This window comes from Psammomys obesus, unplaced genomic scaffold (assembly GCF_907164565.1).
Source record: "Psammomys obesus unplaced genomic scaffold, mPsaObe1.curated_primary_1811, whole genome shotgun sequence".
In the NCBI taxonomy this organism is placed as follows: Eukaryota; Metazoa; Chordata; class Mammalia; order Rodentia; family Muridae; genus Psammomys; species Psammomys obesus.
In genome coordinates this window covers 6,954,243-6,975,186 of record NW_026585644.1, presented here as the reverse complement: position 1 = coordinate 6,975,186, position 20,944 = coordinate 6,954,243, and the positions used below count along the sequence as shown (strand labels likewise).

General features: G+C 39.7%; 1 protein-coding gene across 3 annotated transcripts in view; it reads left to right on the top strand.

Annotated features, from left to right (window-relative positions):
* The window catches only part of Agmo (alkylglycerol monooxygenase), a 323,619-nt gene that overhangs the window by 141,902 nt on the left and 160,773 nt on the right, over nucleotides 1-20,944 (top strand). For 2 of the 3 annotated variants that reach the window (XR_008722211.1, XM_055625375.1), the window contains exons 6-9: nucleotides 8,714-8,780; nucleotides 12,375-12,440; nucleotides 12,533-12,612; nucleotides 15,910-16,044. Coding sequence is in view for 2 of the 3 variants with exons in the window: in XM_055625375.1 (XP_055481350.1) it covers nucleotides 8,714-8,780; nucleotides 12,375-12,440; nucleotides 12,533-12,612; nucleotides 15,910-16,044 (348 nt within the window). In the remaining variant the exon portion in view is untranslated. The remainder of the gene's footprint in view (nucleotides 1-8,713; nucleotides 8,781-12,374; nucleotides 12,441-12,532; nucleotides 12,613-15,909; nucleotides 16,045-20,944) is intronic. The other variant, XM_055625389.1, reaches the window with a different exon arrangement.

Genomic DNA, 20,944 nt, shown 5'->3' with positions numbered 1-20,944 from the left:
CCTGGGAAACATGATTACTGGTGTTTTAGGGCTCAGAGTTCAGTATGCTGGTTGCTGTGCAGTCACTGCTGTCCTGCTCATCAGACACAGCATCCTTTCAGCGCTGCCATCTTGGATTCCCCTGAACTCCTTTATTACCTCTGGTTTTAGAATGACCAAACTCAATCCCTCAACCACTGCTCCTCCAACTTCTAATGTAAAATGTCTAAATCGCTTGATCTTCTTCCCTTGACCTGAAAAGGACTGGAAGATATCTGTATCCATGTGGCAGCATAATCAACCTCAACTCTATGTACATTCCATATTATCTTATTTTTATCAGGGTGTTGCCCTGTGCAATTAGACTGTTTGTCAGGACTAAACCGCCTTCCCTTCCTGGAGTTATAAGTAAAACATTTTTTCCAGGTTAAGCAAAGCATCCCTATGAAGGCATAAGAGTGTGAGAATAGGACAGCATATTGAATTCATAAATACAATCTTGTGGAGAAATCACAGTATTTGTGAAGTTCTGTATAAGCTGTGAGAAACAAGATAGGTAAGGCATCCTCTTACTGAACTTGCAATATGGTACAGGGATGAAATTCAGGCAGATATTCAGGGAGGGCAGACATCCACCAGGCCAAGAAGAGAGGTAGATTAAACTGAGTAAGAAGAGACAGCAGTGGAAATGCCTCCCAGAAAAGCCTATAGGTAATTTGAACTGTGATTGTCCTAGGTCTTCCTGAGGTCTTTGCATCATTTTATTTTTGATGACGCATGCTCTGATTTTGATTCTATCAGAGTGTACCTATCGCATATTAGGCTTTTGGTTTGAATCCCATAACAACAAAAACAACAACAACAAAAACTACTCAAGTTGTGTTTTTAATAAAAGGAAATGTCATGCACGGATAATGGTAACCTCACATGGTTCTTGTTTGTTTGTATCTATATATAAGACTCTTAACCAGTCCTTACAGTGACTGTGGAAGAAGTAAGGAGCCTGTGACTAGTCCTTACAGGGACTGTGGAGGGAGAAGTAAGGAGCCTGTGACTAGTACAGCAAATGACCCGGAGCATTTCTGATAGACAAAGTCTGGCATGTAAAATTCACCATGGAAATTTCTATTATAAAATCTCAACATTATTATATACATATTTATAATTTCTTATTCTGCAAATGAAAGTGGCCTACATAACAGGCTTGGTAGGAGAGTTAATGATTTCAAGAGTGAGCAAAAAAAAATTTTTTTTTTGTTTTTTGTTTTGTGTGTGTGTGTGTGTGTGTGTGTTTTTAAGTCTGGAAAAGAAATTCACACTCAAGTTTTTGTTGTTTTTTGTTTTTGTTTTTATTCTGCTAGTTATCAAAGTATTCTTTTATTTGGCTCAAATCATTTTTTTAAACATGCGAGAAGTTTTATTTTGATGCTGTATTGACAGGTTTGTGTAGAGCCTGGGAAAGCCTCTCACAGCAAAAGATCTTTAAATTTAAAATCATAAAATTCTTCTTCTTATTATTATTTACAATTTTTTCACTTTGTACCCTAGCTGTAGCCCCATCTGTCATCAGCTCCCAGTCCAACCCTCCCTCACACTTTCCCCATTATGTCCCTTCCCTGGTCCACTGATAGGAGAGGTCCTCGTCCCCTACTATCTGCCCCTAACCTATCATGTCTCATCAGGACTGGTTGCATTGTCTTCTTCTGTGGCCTAGTAAAGGTCACCTCACCAAGGGGAGGTGATCAAAGAGCAGATAACCAAGTTCATGTCAGAGACTGTCACTGCTCCCCTGAGCTGTCTATGGGCTACATCTGAGCAGGGGGTCTAGGTCCTCTCCATGCATGGTCCTTGGTTGATTAATCAGTCTCTGCCACCCCATGGGCCCAGATTTTTTTTTTTTTTTTTTTTTTTTTTTTGGCTTTGTAGGTTACCTTGTGGAGCTCCTGTAGCCTCCAGGTCTTTCTAGCTACTCCTTCTATCATAAAATTCCCCTCACTCTGCCCAAAGTTTGGCTATGAGACTCAGCATCTGCTTTGTACCCTGCTGGGTAGAGTCTTTCAAAAGACCTTTGTTGTAGGCTCTTTTCTTGTTTCCTGCTTTCTCCCATTTCTGATGTCTATACTGTTTGCCTTTCTGAATGAGAATTAATCCTCTTCCCTAGGCTCCTCCTTGGTGTTTAGCTTCTTTAGCACTATCGATTTGAGTGTGTTTATCCTATATTGTATGCATAATATCTACATATAAGTGAGTATATACCATGTGTATCTCTCTGCTTCTGGGGTACCTCACTCAGGATGATCTTTTCTAGTTCCCACCATTTGCCTGCAAATTTCATGGTTTCCTTGTTTTTAATTACTAAGAAGTATTTTATTGTGTAAATGGACCAAAATTTTTATATCCATTCTTTGGTTGAGGGACACCTGGGTTGTTTCCTGATTCTGACTATTACAAATAAAGCTGCTATGAGCATAGTTGAAAAATGATCTTAAATCTATAATTATGCAGTTATTCAGGGCACATAACAAGGAAATGAACAACAACAAAAAATACAGGCCAACACACACTCAAGTTATAATGATGTGGAAACTAACAACACAACACAAATAGGGAAGGTACAGGAAGAAACCTATGGTCATCTCCGCTTAGATGAGAGACACTGGTTATTAATCTTTGAAATTTTATTTTTCCTTTTCATATTATTACAAAAACTATTTCCTCCCCAGAAAATAATCATAAACTCTGGTATAAAACTTGAAAGTACCTCTGACCTTTTGGAGCTTGTCCATGGCCTTCCTGAGCAGCCATGTTGCTCAGATTTTAAGACCCAAAAGCAACTATTATTAGAACATGGCTTCAGTGCCCTAAGAAGAAGCATGAGTTGTGAGGAAACCACAGGGGAATGTAGACAAAGAAAGCTTCAGAAATAAGAGGGATTATTTTCACCCCTTCGTAGTAAAAAATTTAGTTGTGGCTTCCTTTTGCAGTCCCACAAGGTTTAAATTCATTTTAATTGATGGAAAATCATTGTATGAGTTTAAAAGAGATAAGAGAGAAACAGAAACATCCTACAGGTGAAATTTAGAAAGACTTCCAGGGTTATCGTAAATTTCTAATATTTAGAGTAGTGATTTAGGATTACACATTTTAATACTTTTTTCATGATAGAATATTGAGTTGTACTATGTTAAAGCAATGTCGTTGTAAAATTCTGCATTTTCAAGTAAGTCATTTAAATTTGATAAATTAAGACGTTTTCTAACAATTAGAATGGGTCAGATTACTCCCAGAGTAACTAACATGTTTTCAGGAAGTGAGTCCGACTCAGCTAAAAGTGCTTGAATTGCTAAACGGCTGAATTTGCAAAAGTGGGCGATAATTAAACTGTTCCGCTCAGCTCTTATTAAATATTAATGAATTCTCCATGACTTTGAATCAGAGGGTTTTCTACATGAGAGTTTCGAACCGGGTTGTCTGAATGACGAATCATCTGCCCTATGGTGGTCTCCCTCAAAGGAAATTTAACTGTGGTTAACTATGTTGGGCTTGGCTTTTCCCTACAAACTTAAAAAAAAGGAGCTTTCAGTATTGATACCACTGTGTTTTAGCCTAAAGGAGCAAAATGTTTCCCTGCGGTAAAAAAAACAAAAAAACAACAACAACAAAAAAAAACTTGACATTAAAAAATAAAAAATAAAATCAAAAGCTCAGCACAGACTCCAGTCATGAAGGCGCTCGCCAGTCCTGTGGCTTTGGGTATGGCTGTCCACATGCCAGAACAGACGCAGGAAAGCATCTGGGGAGCAGAAGCTGTTTAGCAAGGCCCTCCACCCCTCCGGTTGTTTGTTTTTGTAACAAATGGTAGGCACCAAAGGGACAAACAGGCCTAAATGGCTTTCTCCTTTGCCATCTGGTTCTCCGGCAGAGACGGAAAGCCAGACCAGTTTGTAAGGTTTAGAATGCTGAGGAGCCCACTCAAGTGCATTCTCCAGCCATCACCTTTCTCTGCAAGCACAGTCTTCCACCAGGAGAAAAGATGTAGTTACAGGTTGTAAGAGGTAAAACACTGTTCCTTCTCAATCCCCAGTGATTAACACTGTATTGTGAGGCAGTTTTATGCTTTACTTCATGGGACTGTAGTTTAATAAATACAATACATACAGTCAAAGTACTTGAAAGTGCTGGAATTTAAAAAAAAATAGTCTACTGAAAAAAAAACTAGATCCGAAGTGGATAATATACATATAGGATAAAACATACTAAAATCTGTACACCTAAGGAAGCTAATCAGGAAGGAGGACTCTGGCTAAGATGCTCAATCCCCATTCAGAAAAAGCTCCACAAGGACAGTGACAGATCCTAAAAGCCTGGGCACAGGGATCTTTTCTGACACTGATACTCCAGCCAAGGACCACTCATAGAAATATCTTGCAACCACTGCACGGGGAGGTAGCCTATGGCAGTGCAGTATCCAAGTGGCCTCCACAGTAATGGGGACAGGGACTCTCTCTGACAAAAACTGATTGGCCTGCTCTTTGATACCTCCCCCTGAGTGGGGAGCAGCCTTACCAGGCCACAGAGGAAGACAATGCAGCCAGTCCTGATAAGACTTGATAGACTAGGGTCACAGGGAAGTGGAAGAGGACCTCCCTTTTCAGTGGAAGGGAGAAGGACACGGGTGGGGAAGAAGGAGGATGAGATTGGGAGGGGAGGAGGGAGAGAGGTACAGAGGGGATACAAAGTGAATAAATTGTAATTAATAAAATTAATTATTTAAAAAACTGGATCCATTTTGATAGGGGAAAAAAAGAGTTTTGTTTTGGGGATTGAAATATATTTCCTCTGAAATAACTGAAAAATAGATGGCTAAGATGCCCCCCACACTCCCCAAAAAGGGCATAGGAGGAGATGAATGAAGAATGGTGGGGTTGGGAGGGGAGATGGGAGGGGGCTACAGCTGGGATACAAAGTGAATAAAGTGTAATTAATATAAAAAATAAAAACTAAAGGAAAGGAGACAGAAAGATAGATGGACAGGGAAGACAGATGGAAGAAAGGGAGAAAACAAAATAATGATGGATAAAAGGAAGGAGGGAAGAAAAAGGAGGATATGAAAAGGGAGAAAGAAGAGGAAGAAGAGAGTCAGGACTGTAATATTTGTGTCCCACAGTTCTCAATAATGTACCTGTATATACCAAATGGGTTTTCATACCCAATGGTAGCACCATTGTAACCATTCATACCTAGTGACAGCATTATTGTACCTCCAAATAAAACAGCTTTGTTGTCTAATACTCTCATGCAGAGCAGGGCCATAGAGAGGAGAGAAGAAAGGAATTAAGAAAGGGACAGAGGGATGGAGAAAACTCTGCATTAACATATCATATGTAATAATTCGCATTCCTTTGCATTCAGGCATCTATTTGTCCATTTCAGGCAGAAACTAAAAACCCTATGAAAATGGCAGCAATGGTAGAGGCAAGGAGGACCTTACAGGCCTACAAATAGTGGATAATAGGAAGATGTGGGTGCCTCTGTTATGGAGGTACAGGTTGTCATTTGCCAACAAGGTTATAGTGTCAATTTCAGGATAGTATGCTAAACCACAAGTTGAGAACAATGTGGCCATCCTAGCTGCCTATATATAAAGAACAACAGTAAACTGGTTATTTTAATGTTAAAGATTAGTAAAACAAAACATTCATATCCTCATGGAGGAAGTTCCATTAAAAAGTATGTTTCTGCATGATAGACATCAGAAAGGGAGAAGACAGGGAACAGGAGAGAAGACTACTCATAGAGGGCCTCAGAAAGACTCTGTGCATCCATGGTATGGATGCAGATGCTGAAACTCATAGCCAAGCTTTAGGCAGACTGCAGGGAATCTATTGAAAAGGGGATAATTGAAAGACCTAGAGGGGACAGGAACTACACAAGGAGATCAACAGAACTAGTGGGCCAGGGGAGGAGTATAAGGGGAGAAGAGAGAGGGAGTGTGGGACCCAGATGAGCTGAAGAAGGAGGCTATAGCAGGGATACAAAGTGAATAGACTGTAAATATTAATAATAACAACATAGTAAGTATATTTCTGTATCTGGAAAGATGGTTAAGTGTTAAGAATATGTACTGTATTGCAGACACCTGAATTTGGTTCCCAGCATCCAGGTCTGTTGGCTCAAAACTGACTGTCACTACAGGTCCAATGGATCCAAACCCTGCTTTTGACTTCCTTGGGCATGACATCTAGATTCACAAATCATACAAACACACACACAAATGCATAATTGAACAAAGAACAAATAAATAGAAGTGTATGTCTCAGTTTGGACATCTGTTAATGCTAACAGTTGGTTTAATAAACATTGTCATATATTGATAGGTTATTAAGTTTTTTATAAATTTTTTACCTCATTTTTATCAAGAATTCAGAAAAACAGGAGCTGTATATTTGCTTTATTTGGTTTTAGATAACACATACTTTGATTTATTTCTGTCAATCATTCAATTTTTTCTTTCTAATTTTATTATCAAATATTTTCAAAGTTTAATTCTCATCAGCTATGCTGTCATAAAATTGCATTTTCTTTTTTAATTATTCATTTTTATGATTATTATAATTTATTCACTTTGTATCTCAGCTGTAACCCCTCCCTTGTCCACTCCCAGTCCCTCCTTCCCTCTCTCTTTTCCTCCCATGCCCCTTCCCCTAGTCCACTGATAGGGGAGGTCCTCCTCCCCTTCCATCAGACCATAGCCTATCAGATCTGCTCAGGACCAGCTGCATTGTCTTCCTCTGTGGCCTGGTGAGGCTGTTCCCCACTTAGGGGGAGGTGACAAAAGAGCCAGCCACTGAGTTCATGTCAGAGATAGCTCCTGTTCCCATTACTAAGGACCCACTTGGAGGCTGAATTGCCATGGGCTACATCTGAGCAAGGAGTCTATGTTATCTCCATGCATGGTCCTTGGTGGAATATTGGTTTTTGCAAAGACACCTGATCCCACATTTTTTGGTTCTTTTGCTTTCCTTGTGGAGCTGTCCTTCCAGGTCTTTCTATCTTCCCCTTCTTTCATTAGATTCCCTGCACTCTGCCCAAAGTTTGGCTATGAGTCTCAACATCTGCTTCAATACCCTGCTGGGTAGAGTCTTTCAGAGGCCCTTTCTGGTAGGCTACTGTCCTGTTCCCTGTTTTCTCCTGCTTCTGATATCTATCCCATTTACTTTTTGTGTGAGAACCGAGTATCTTACCCTGGGTCCTCCTTGTTTAGCTTCTTTAGGAGTATAGATTTTAGTATGTTTATCCTATATTTCATGACTAATATCCACTTATAAGTGAGTATATACCATTTGTGTCTTTCTGCTTCTGGGATAGCTCACTCAGGATAATCTTTTCTAGTTCACACCACTTACTTGCAAATTTCACGATTTTCTTGTTTTTAATTGCTGAGTAGTATTCCATTGTGTAAATGTACCACAATTTCTGTATCCATTCCTCAGTTGAGGGACATCTGGATTGTTTCCAGATTCTGACAATTAAAAATAAAGATGTTATGAATATTGTTGAGCAAGTGTCCTTTTTGTATACTTGAACATATTTTGGAGGACTGATATAGCTGGATCTTGAGGTAGCACTATTTCTGATTTTCTGAGAAAGCATCAGATTGATTTCCAAAGTGGTTGTACAAGTTTACATTCCCACCAGCAGTGGAGGAGGGTTCCCCTTTCTCCACAACCTCTCCAGCATGTGTTGTCACTTGAGTTTTTGATTTTAGCCATTCTGATGAGCGTAAGGTGAAATCTCAGGGTAGTTTGGATTTGCATCTCAATGATGACTAAGGATATTGAGCATTTCTTTTTTTTTCTTTTTTATTTATTAATTACACTTTATTCATTTTTGTATCCCCCCATAAGCCCCTCCCTCCTCCCCTCCTGATCCTACCCTCCCACCTGTTTTTGTATGCAAGCCCCTCCCCAAGTCCACTGATAGGGGAGGTTCTCCTCTCCTTTCTGATCTTAGTCTATCAGTTCTCATCAAAAGTGGCAGTATTTCTTTAAGTGTTTCTCTGCCATTCTATATTCCGCTATTGAGAATTCTCTGTTTAGCTCTGTACTCCATTTTTAAATTGGATTACTTGGTTAGACAGTGTTTAACTCTTTGAGTCCTTCCCATTATCACTCTAAATAAAATGTTTTTATCTTCTAATCCTCTCATTACCTACATGGTAATGTTTGTGATTGTTTCAAATAAGAATCCAAATATTATACCCATGTTACATTTTGTTTTTTCTGTCATAAGCAATTCAGGCTCTTAAGTCCACCATCCTGTTCTTTTCCGTACTGCTGACATAGGGCCATTTCATATCAGTGTCATCATTTATTATGGTTGTTCTCCCCTTCACCATAGTGCATGCAAGATACAGTCACATTTGAAAGTCTGGGATTGCATTATTTTACTGCAATGCTACTACTTTTGTCTTAGAGATGAGGGCACTAAATTACTAAGAGCTTACATTGTTTTCTGGGATGACACAGCAAACCATGGGAATCTGAGTACTGAACTGTGTCAGGTAATCCTACTACTGCCATACCATGTCTTTGAAGAAGTTGGATGGGCACCACATTCCTGTGATGTTCAATGGGTGCAATTATTTTGAAACTTTTGGTATCACATATCCCATGTGAGTTTCATATATATACATACTCAGTGAAAACTGTTTTCACTGTTTTTCTCTGAGCAGGTCATCAGAAGCCTTGGTCCTTTGGAAATGGTTCTCAATACTCCTAGCCACCACAGGGTTCATCATGGTAAGTCAGTTCTGTTGCTTCTTCATCATTAAAGAAATAGTGTCACACTTTTGCTACTTTAATAATCAAAACAAACCTCACATTGTACACTGTACAGATAAGTGTTGTTTTTTTCTTTTCTATTCAGAGAAGCCTCTGCTTCAAACCATGGCCAGTCCACATGGCCTTTCTCAGTCTCTTCCCATATTATCTGCCTGTGACTGTGAAGTTAGTCAAAGCCCAAGAGAGGATCTTGAAAGAGTCCTCTGTAGGTTACTCTGACACAGTGATGAAAATTTGCCCTGTCCACAGGGAAATTGTTAGTCTTAAAAAAAAAAATTAGCCTGACTACAAGATGTGCAGGAATAAAAATACAGCAGAGATTGAGGGAAGAGCCAAACAATGACTGGCCTGAGTTGAGACCCACCCCATGAGAGAGAGCCAACTTGTCACTAATAATGATTCTCTGCTATGCTTGCAGACAGGAGCCTAGCATATCTGTCCTCTGATAGGCCCCACCCAGTAGGCAATCAAAACAAATGAGACCCACAGCCAAACATTAGGTGGAGCCCAGGGAGGCTTTGGAAGAGTTGGTGGAAGAGTAGTGCGACCTGGAGGGGACAAGAACTCCCCCCAAAAAACAACAGAGTCAAACTAACATAGACCCGTGGGACTCATCACCAAGCATAGAACAGGAATGAACTGGACCTAGGGCCCCCACACATATGAAGCTGATGGGCAGCTTGGTCTTTATGAGGGTCCCCTAACAATTAGAGTGGTGGCTGTCTCTCCCACTGTTCCCTGAATTTTGATCTCTTCCCCCTAGCTGGGATGTCTTGTCTGGGTTCAGTGGAAGAGGATTCACTTAGTCCTGATGAGACTTGATGTGCCAGGGCATGGGAGGAGGACCTCTCTTTTCTGAGGGGGGAGGGGAGAAGAGAATGGAAGGGTGGGACAGGGAGAAGAGTAGAGAGGGGGCTGCAATAGGGATACAAAGTGAATAAACAATGAGAAAAAAATGATGTGAAAGAAACTTTTTTAAAAAACATATACAATACAGGAAACAAACCACAAGGAGCCAATTACAATATTTGAAAAAATACAAGCTTCTTTTAAAAACTTTAAAAAATACATATTGTAATTTGGAAAGACACCTCCCTTTCCTGTCTCAGCTGAGTGAGGAGTTCAGTGCCAGCTTCACTGGTTTGATGAGGAGACTCTATATGGCTGGTGCCCAAGGCACCAAGTTTGGTGAAACTCAAAATATGTTTTATTTGGGCACTATAAGAACTGTTAAGAACGTGCATTATTTGTTTGGGCAATATAAAGAGTAAATTTTTAATGTGTGGGAGCTGTAGAATTCATGAATACATTACAGGCTTTTCATGTAATGAGACCCGGTAGCAGAGAAGTTGCCACAGCCACTTCTTTATATGGGGGCATGAATAAATCTTAGGGCCGTAACGCTGAAGGCTCCAGACAAAGCAATGGACGCTGTGGTCCTGCTGCTCCAAGCTGCTACTTTCACAGGCATTTATTAGAACCCTACAGCATGGCTTCCCAGGCAGAACTCACCTTTCCTCCAGCAGCATCAGAGAGCATGGGTCAGGCTCTTTCAAACTCCAACCTCTCCCCTCTCCTGGGAACACTTAGCAAGGGAGTGTAAGATTCTTGTGGATTCCTCCGCATGAACAGAAAAATCTGGAAAGGGGAGGTCTTGCTGAAAAACAAACAGCTGGCAACTTCTTCCTTTTTACCTCACCTTCCTGCTTCCCCAGACCTCAGTCAGACCTTCTCAGCATCACAGTGGCCCTTACTTTGGGATCCACACTTTGCAGTGAAAGCTGTTCTGGGCACTGCAGGGTGCTTAGCAGAATCCCAGACTCATGCCTGCCCGATGACTATTTTTTTTAAACTTTTAAATTATTATCATTTATTACAATTTATTCAATTTGTATCCCGGCTGTGGCTACTCTCTCATCTCCTGCCAATCCTATCCTCTTCTCCTCTTCTTCTTTAATTCCCTCTCCTAGTCCACTGATAGGGGAGTTCTTCCTCCCCTTCCATCTGACCCTAGCCTATCAGGTCTCATTAGAACTGTTTGCATTATCTTTCTCTGTGGCCTGGCAAGGTTGCAACCCCAAGGGGGAGGTGATTGGAGAGCCTGCAACTGAGTTCATGTCAGAGACAGCCTCTGTTTGCCTTACGAGGGAACCCACTTGGAGACTGAGTCTACGGGCTAAATCTGAGCCAGGGTTTTAAACCCCTGCTTGATACCTTTTTGTAACCTCTTCTCATTGTAATCACCAGTCATGTCTTCAGACCTTGCCAACCTCCCTTAAGGGGCAAGGCACTCTCACACTTGATGGAGAACCATGTTTAGGTCATGTGTAAACTTCCTAGTCTGTTCTCAGGGAGTTTGCTTTATGAATCAACTGAATGCTTCCATGCATGGAGGCTGTGTACCTGAATACAGACGCATGGTGTAGTACCCTAAATTTCTTTTCATTTAGTGACATTTGTATTATTCTGTCTATTTAACTTTTAAAACACATAAAAAGTTAAGAAAAGTTTTGTAATTCAGAGATTTTTGGAGCTGGAAAATTAATATATTGCTAAAAGTTGTAATTCCAAGAGTAATATTAATTCATTGTGCCTTTTATTATCAAAATAGTAGATTATTGATTGAATTTTCTTTCTGAAACATCGGCAAAGAAAATAACTAAAATACATAGCATCAAAAACAATATAAAAAGCAAGTTCATATATTTCCTTTCTAAAAAATTTATTTTTATTATTATAATTTTGTGTGTCTGGGTATTTTCCTGCATGTGAACCTATACACCATATACATAAACCCTTCAGGGCCAGCAGAGGGTGTCAGATGCCCTGGAACTGTACTTACAGACTGCTGTGGGCTGAAGGGGCTGCTGGGGGTAGAACCTCGGAACTCTGTAGTTGCAGCCAGTGCTCTCAGCAGCTGAACTATTGCTCTAGCCACCAAGCACATAAATATTTTCATCTCACGTCCTTTTACTTTGCTCTGAACAATGTGATGTTACTCATTTCTTAGCAGGTTTTATGAAAGTAGTTTTGTGACTACATCTAGACATTTAGTTAGTTAAAACATTGGGAAAATACATGAGCTAACAACAACAAAACTACACTGTTTCTCTTCTCCCTTTTTTTCGCTTTAAATTCTCACATTTGCTTCTCCCTGTTTGTCTTTATATTCATGGCCTTTTTTTTTTTCCACGAATTCTGCTTCTTGCATGTATGATCGATTTATGATTTATGTATATGATGTACATGTGTGCATATTCTTAAGCATAACCTGCTCAGTCTGTTTAATGCTGTTTGAATCTATGTTTTCAAGATTAGCTGTTTGCTACCGAACAAGCAATTGCTGCGCTCCTCACTGGGCAAGACTACCTCTTTACTCTCAACTTCATCCAGTTGCTTGTATATATTTGTGTAGCATTGAGAAGAAGACATTTTTAAAGCCATTTTATTGTTTGAATGTTTCATGTCTCTTCTGAAACAAGAAAACCAAGAAATATTTCAAAATCGCAATTTTATCTATTTAAAAACTTCCTATCACCATTTGTCTCACAGGCAGAAATCGTTACTGCATAGATAAAAACTATGCCGGCACACTCATTATTTGGGATAGAATTTTTGGTAAGTGAAGTGTACAAATATCAAAAGAGTTTATTTAGCTGCTTTGGCAATCATGAAAATTCAATAGTCCTATTGTAACATTTCTCTTCCAGGGACATTCGAAGCAGAGAATGAACAGGTTATATATGGTCTAACGCACCCCATTGATACATTTGAACCATTCAAAGTGCAGGTAATACATTCAGCCTTGGTCTTTCTGAATGCATATGGATTCACAGATTTTATGTTTAAGTGAAAAGTGGGCATTGTAGGTGGAAGTCTTTAACATTGCTGTGAAAAAGAATGTTTCAGTTACAAATGAGTTTGGAAACAACGTTAGGAGTCAAGTGATAACTTCAGTCAGGTGGGCAAAATCCATTAAAACTTATAATAAGAGTTTGCAAATGTGTCCAACATCTCCCATGCAAAGAAAGTGGCTCTTTAGTAAAGATATTCTTTCTCAAACAGACTTGAAATATATTCATGTATTCAGCCGCAGAGGTATGACATATAATTAAGGCTGATCCCACAGTACAAAAAAATATCTGCTTCAAGCCTTCAGACTCTGGTTGGAAATTCAATATGAGGCCTCTACCCTTCTCATCTTAGAACTGGGTGTCAGGGAGCATTACGCATCAGTTAGGTGCACACATTACCTCTCCTGCTAAGACTTCGTGGAGTTGACCAGTTTTCTGCTAGACATGTGGTATTGCTTGTTCACTGGCTTTAGTGGTTGGGACTGGAGAAATGAAGAATGTCTGCAGAGTTCTGACATGTCAGCATCAGACCACCACAAAGGCTCCTGGGGTTAAGGAATTACAAATGAGGAAAAGGTGAGAGCTCTCAGCTAGCTGTGGTGGTCAGCAGTGAGGGTTCTGGGCACAGGCTGGCTGCTGTGCACAGAAACGCTAAAGCTACAGGCTTTGTAGGGCCCGCTTTGCAGAGCTGCTTAACTTTGCAGAGAGCACTGAGATGAAAGGAAGATCTCCATCTATTGAACCTCTGCTCTGTGAAACACCTGCAAACAGAACCAGTCATTCACCATCAGTCATGACTTACCAATCAGTGGCTTTTATTTCTGTTTCCTAGCAAACACAGGTTCAGAATAGTTAAACAATCCCAGGTTCAATTGTCAGCTGTTAATTTAACCTACTACACCAGGACCCAGGCTCACCTAACTCTTTTAAAAACTTTTCACTTTACTGTGGCTTCAGACACCAATTTCGGCCAACCCTTTCTATATTGAAAGTCATTTCTGTGTATCTACAATTGAGAGGGAAAATGCTGATGCTTATCTTCTTGCTCTTTTTTAATACATGAAACTTCTTCCGGTTTTATCCAGGCTGCAAGCAGAACAGGGTGTGTCCCTCAGGAGACAGTAAATACATTTAGATCTTGAGAGCTGGCTCTATTAAATGAAAACCAAGTTAGAAAATATGCATGAAAGTCCCCCTTTCTTTACTTCAAGTAGATTTTCTCCTTAATATGAGTAAATAAAAAGAAATTTAAAAGTCTGTCCAATGTCTCTAGGAGAGAGCTTTTTAACCCTGATGCCAGTGTGACTCATGCCTTTGTAGAGTTCAAATTCGGCTCTGCTGTATTGTGGATTCAGTTTGAAATAGATATTAGGTGATGTCATTATTTTTGATGGATGTGTAACACTTTTGGAAGCCAGGCTTTGGGAATACATACATATACATACATACATACATACATATATATATATATATTATTGTGTTTGAGAATATACATTAGATAGATAGATAGATAGATAGATAGATAGATAGATAGATAGATAAGTAGGTAGATAGGTAGGTAGATAGAAGAGCTAGCAAGCTAGCTAGTGAGGATAAGGAATTCATAGCAGAGAAAATATCAGTGAGTGGATATTGTAAGCACTACATGCATAGCTAGATGAATGAGTAGGGATTTACTAAGTGCCAGAGTGAGAAAATAACAGGAATTCTTGAGCCAGTGCTCACCTAAGTCAATATTAAGCCTCCAGATATCTACCCTCAAAAATGTTTTCAGCATAGTAGTTGTCATGAATGGGTCTAAGGTTTATTTTCATAAGCACTCATTTTACTCACAAGCATCAAGTCAGCAAGTTACAATAGTTAAGAGTTTTTAACACACAGAGTAGTTATTTTCAGTGGCATCCCTTTGCAGAGAGATAAATTACTTATGTAGGATTAATCACCACAAAGGAACCTAAAATTTGGCTCAATGCATACAGGGCTCTGCTTGCTATTTTTTTTTACATACAGAGCATTCATTCTGATGTCTTTTGGTCGACCCAAAATTTCAGAGGATAGGAATCCTAGTAAATTGGGGAATTCTCTTTATACCATTATTACATATTGCTCCTATGTAGTGTCCAGACTTGTAGAAATAAAATTCAAGTACATTTACAAAATAACCAAATGGCTCAATATTTTAATGTGTGATGGAATTTCTAAACATACTAATATCCTTTATTTCTAGTAGTGAAAATCCTCAGGCGAAGCATTTACTTTGGCCTCAAAAACTACTCCATTAAGGCCTATAATAACTCAAGTTGATTCTTGGAATAATTCAAGCAATTATAAAAATCAATTTTTTCTATTCTTAGCAATTTAAATTCATCTAGGGAATGCTAACATACCAGCAAGACCACAAATTCTGAGAGCAAAAACTTTTCTCTCTCCATTAATGCATTTCTATTCTTAAAAAAAAAAAAAATCTCTTATTTAGAGTCTGGACCTGATGCCCAAACCTTAAGAATATATTCAGTCCTAGGATGAATTATGGGCACTTGTGTGAAATTTCTTTATAGCTAAAATTTATTGAGCACTTACATGTGAGTATGATTTTAACCCGCACAAATGTCAAATAAATGCTATTTAAAGAATGCTTATTCCTGCTTTAATACTCATTGTAAATATCTCCCTCAGTCATCAATTATTTTTCATTTTTGTGACAGAATGAGTTACTTAAAAGTTGAAACTCTACAATCAGTAATATTTGTAAATATCTTTTGTTAATATGTTATTAACATAATAAAGTATTGTTTTATAAAACGCAAACAGATAAGCATTCTAGTGATGCCTCCATGTTCAACAGTAATATTCATCTGTTAGGATGTTAAAAAAGAAGTCAGTAGACACAGTTTTTGCTTTTACACAGGTCTAGTCAATTTTATCTGAAGCAGCATTATAACTTTTGTACTATGCTGATTTTTAACCAATCATATTCTTTTTCTTTCAAAATTTTAATTTTTTTAACTTCAAAGGTGTTGATAAGAGCGCATCAAAGACACACAGGATGTTTAAGGTCAAATACAATACAGAATGTGATTTAATTTCAGTATATTATCTATTTTCTCTTGCATGATGTATATTATAGAAAATATGTAAATTACATTGAACATAATAATAGCATATATAAGTAGTTATATTTAATTTCTCTGTTATCTTGTCTTACTTTGAATAAGCTATATTTTTTTTCCAAGTTTCACCACTTATTCTACATATGGACTACATTCTGGGCCACACCTGGATTCTGCCATAAGTTTTCTGTCCTATTCAAAGGACCGGGATGGAGTCCAGGTAAACCAAGACTTGGCCTGAGTGAAGAAATTCCGGAGGTAAGTAGAGTTCATAGCATAGGAGGTGGTGAGGCTAGATATGCAGCCAGTGTGCATGCATGCCATCTTCATGTGGAACTAGAGAATGATGCTCTCTTAGCCTGATGTAGATGGATAGGTTAATGAGGATATACCACTCTGAGGTGGATTAAGAGGGGCGTTGCCTAGTAGGTGGGTACTGGCTCATTACAAGGAGTACATTGGGAAGTAGAACAATTGAAACTAGTGTTGGGTCCTTAGCCATCAGAGACATGCAAATCAAAACGACCCTGAGATTTCACCTTATACCATCAGAATGGCTAAGATCAAAAATTCAAGAGACAACACATGCTGGAGAGGTTGTGGAAAAGGGGAACACTCCTCCATCGCTGTTGGGAATTTAAACTTGTACAACCACTTTGGTAATCAATCTGGTGCTTTCTCAGACAATTAGGAATAGCACTTCCTCAAGATCCAGTTATACCACTCCTCAGCATATATACAAAAGATGCTCAAGTACACAACAAGGACATTTGCTCAACCATGTTTGTAGCAGCTTTATTTGTAATAGTCAGAATCTGGAATCAACCCAGGAGTCCCTCAACTGAGGAATGGATACCGAAATTGTGTACTTTTACACAATGGAATACTACTCAGCAATTAAAAACAAGGAAATCATGAAATTTGCAGGCAAATGGTGGGATCTAGACAAGATCATCCTGAGTGAGGTATCCCAGAAGGAGAAAGACACACATGGTATATACTCACTTATAAGTTGGTACTAGACCTATAAGATAGGATAAACATACTAAAATCTATACACCTAAAGAAGATAAACAAGAAAGAGGACCCTGGGTAAGATGATCAACCCTCACTTAGAAAGACAAATGGGATGGACATTGGACTTAGGAGCAAACAAGTAACAGGACAGGGGCCTACCACAGAAGGCCTCTGAAAGTCTCTACCCAGCAGTGTATCAAAGCAGATGCTGAGACTCACAACCAAACCTTCTGCAGAGTACAGGGAATCATATGAAAGAAATGGGAGTTAATATGACCTGGAGAGGATAGGAGCCCCATAAGGACCAAATATATCTGGGCACAGGGGTCTTTTATGAGACTGTTTCCCCAACCAAGGACCATGTATGGATATAACCTAGAACCTCTGCTTGGATGTAGCCCATGGTAGCTCAGTATCCTATTAAGGCTAGCAGGGACTATTTCTGATATGAACTCAATGGCTGGCTCTTTGACCCCCCCCCACTCCCAAGGGAGGAATAGCCCTGCTAGGCCACAGAGGAGGACTTTGCAGCCAGGCCTGAAGATACCTGATAATCTAGGGTCAGATGAAAAGGGAGGAGGTCCTCCCCTATCAGTGGACTTGGAAAGGGGTAGGGAGAAAATGAGGGAGGGTGGGATTGGGAGGAAATCAGGGAGAGGGATACAATTGGCATACAAAGTTAATAAATTGTAACTAATATTTAAAAAAAAAAAGAAATTAGTGTTGGAACCATTCAAGCCTACAGCCAGCAGCCTCTTCAGAGGTATAACAGAGGTGTACTTGCTTTCCATCCAAAGTCCTAGAACCAGAGAGATGCAAAGACCTTTAGAAATCAGGTCTATTCTTAATCTCACTTATGACAAAATAAAGTACCCTAACTAAAAGTTCTAAAGTCGTATCAAAACAAAGAATTTGCTATGTCAAACCATGGTTGAAATTGATATTAGAATACAAATATTAAATGTAGAAACAACTTTTAAAAAAACAAGAAAAAGAATGTTGATATTTAATACAAGAGTCCAAGAAATGTTTGTTTTTGTTTTTTTGAGTCAGGATTTCTCAGTGTAGCACTGGCTGGCCTTGAAACCACTTTCTAGACCAGGCTGGTCTTAGTCTCACAGAGATCTGTCTGCCTCTGCCTCCTGAGTGCTGGGATTAAAAGTGTGCACCCGCACCATCTGGCTTATGAGACCAAGAAATTTTTTATTTAAATCAGAATTTTTTTCTATAGAAAAATGAAATATTTATTCAATATTTCATGGTATGTACTACGTTTATCAAATAAAGTTCTCAAATAGAAGTACAAAAACAATAGGAAAAGTCAGTTGTCATTTACAAAGTGGTATTTTGGATTAAAAAAAATCATGTGCTGCCTTAAACAATGTATCTTTTAAGAATAACATTTTATTATTTTTAAGCATTTTGAAGTACTCACAGATGATTTCTATCCATTGTTAGTGTGGTTAGTAAGGCTGATACAGATAAAATATGCTCTGATTATTTCTCCTTCAGCCTAGGTAAGAGGGTTTTGTTTTCTGCCCTTTATAACAAAATAGTAAACGTGACGATTTTAAATTTTTTCATTTATTACAATTTATTTACTTTGTATCCCAGCTGTAACCCCTTCCATTGCCCCCCCCAATCCTGCCCTCCCTCCCTCTTTTTTCTCATGTCCCTTCCCCAGTCCACTAATAGGTGAGGTCCTCCTCCTCTTCCATCTGACCCTAGCCTATCAGGTCTCATCAGGACTGTCTGTAGTGTCTTCCTAAAGAAGCTAAGGAAGAAGGAGGACTCTGGGTAAGATGCTCAATCCTCATTCAGAAAGGCAAATGGGATATACCTTCATGTTTTGTTTTGTTTTGTTTTTAAATCAAAATAAAAGTATGGCACAGTACCTCTAGACAAGATGTCAGTTTAAGAAATTATTGTAATAAAATACCACTTGAAGCTCGGAGAACCCTCCTTCATTGCTGGTGGGGATGTAAACTTGTACAACATCTAGCACTTTCTAAGGAAACTCAGAATAGTGCTATTTCAAGACCCAGCTATACCACTCCTGGGCATATATCGGAAAGATGCTCGATCATACAACAAGAACATTTGACAAAATATGTTCATAGCAGCTTTGTTCTTAATAGCCAAAATCTGAAAACAACCTAGATGTCCCACCATAGAAAAATGGATACAGAAAACTCCACAAGCAGAGCAACAGAACAAGATAATTTGAACACAGGGAACTTCCCAGAGACTCATACTCCAACCAAGGACTATTTGTGGAGATGACCTGGAACCCCTGCACAGGTGTAGCCCATGGCAGTTCAGTGTCCAAGTGGGTTCCATAGTAATGGGAAGAGGGACTGCCTCTGACATAATCTGATTGGCCTGCTCGTTGATCACTTCCCCCTGAGGGGGGAGCAGCCTTACCAGGCCACAGTAGAGGACAATGCAGCCACTTTTGATGAAAACTGATAGACTAAGATCAGAAAGAAGGAGAGGAGGACCTCCCCTATCAGTGGACTTGGGGAGTGGCATGCATGCAGAAAGGGGAGGGAGGGTGGGATTGGCAGGGGAGGAGGGAGGGGCTCATGGGGGGATACAAAATGAATAAAGTGTAATTAATAAAAAAAATAAAAGATTTAAAAAAAAAAGAAATTGTGGCACGTTTACACAATGGAATCCTACTCAGCTATTAAAAACAAGGAAATCGTAAGATTTACAGGCAAATGGATGGAACTAGAAAAGATCATCCAGAGTGAGTTATCGCAGAAGCAGAGAGACATGCATGGTATATAGTCACTTACAAGTGGATAATGGCCATATAATACAGGATATAGTTACTGAAAAATCTACAGACCTGAAGAAGCTAAACGAGAAGGAGGACCATAAGGAAAATGCTTAATTCTCATTATGAAGGGAAAACATGATAGACACCAGAAGTGATAGAAGAGAGGAAATTGAACAAGAGCCTACCACAGATATCCTATAAAAGGCTCCACCAATCAGGGGATTGAAGTAGATTCAGAGACTCACAGACAAAGTTTTTTTTTTATTTTTATTTTTTATATTAATTACAGTTTATTTACTTTGTATCCCAGCTGTAGCCCCCTCCCTCATTCCCTCTCAATCCCACCTTACCTCCCTGCCCCTCTCTAAATCCACTGATAGGGCAGGGCCTCCTTTCCTTCCATCTGACCCTAGCTTATCAGGTCTTACCAGGATTGACTGCAATGACCTCTTCTGTGGCCTACCTAGGCTGCTCCAACCACGGAGGGTGGGGATGTCAAAGAGCCAGCCACAGAGTTCATGCCAGAGACAGTCCCTGTTCCCCTTACTAGGTAACCCACTTGGATACTGAGGTGCCATGGGCTACATCCGAACAGGGGTTTTAGGTTATACCTATGCATGATCCCTGGTTGGAGAATCAGTCTCAGACAAGCCCCTGTACCCAGATATATTTGGTCCTTGTGGAGCTCCTGTTCTCTCCAAGTCTTACTCTCTCTTCTTTCATATGATTCCCTGCACTCTACCCAAAGACAAACTTTTGACAGAGCTCACAGGGTGTCTTACAGAAGAAGGCCCATATAGAAGGACCTGGAGGGTACAGGAGCCCCACAAGGAGACCAGCAAAACAAAAATTCTGGGTCCAGGGACTCCTGCAGAGACTGATGAATCAACCATAGGCCATGCATAGACAGTACCTAAATCCCCTGCTCAAATGTAGCCCATAGACAGCTCAGTCACCATGTGGGTCTCCTGGTAAGAGGACCAGAGGCTGTCTCTGACATGAACTGGTTTGTCTGCATTTTGATCACTTCTTCCTGGTGGGGTAACCTAACCAGCCCACAGAGGAAGAGAATCCAGGGAGTCTTGACTGGACCTGATAGGCTATGGTCAGACAGTAGGGGAGGAGGACTTCCCCTATCAGTGCACTAGGGGAGAGGGGTAGTGGAAGAAGAGGGAGGGAGGGTGGACTGGGATGCAATAAGGGAGGGGGCTACAATCGGGTGACAAAGTGAATATATTGTGAAGAAGAAGAAGAAGAAGAAGAAGAAGAGGAGGAGGAGGAGGAGGAGGAGGAGGAGGAGGAGGAGGAGGAAGAAGAAGAAGAAGAAGAAGAAGAAGAAGAAGAAGAAGAAGAAGA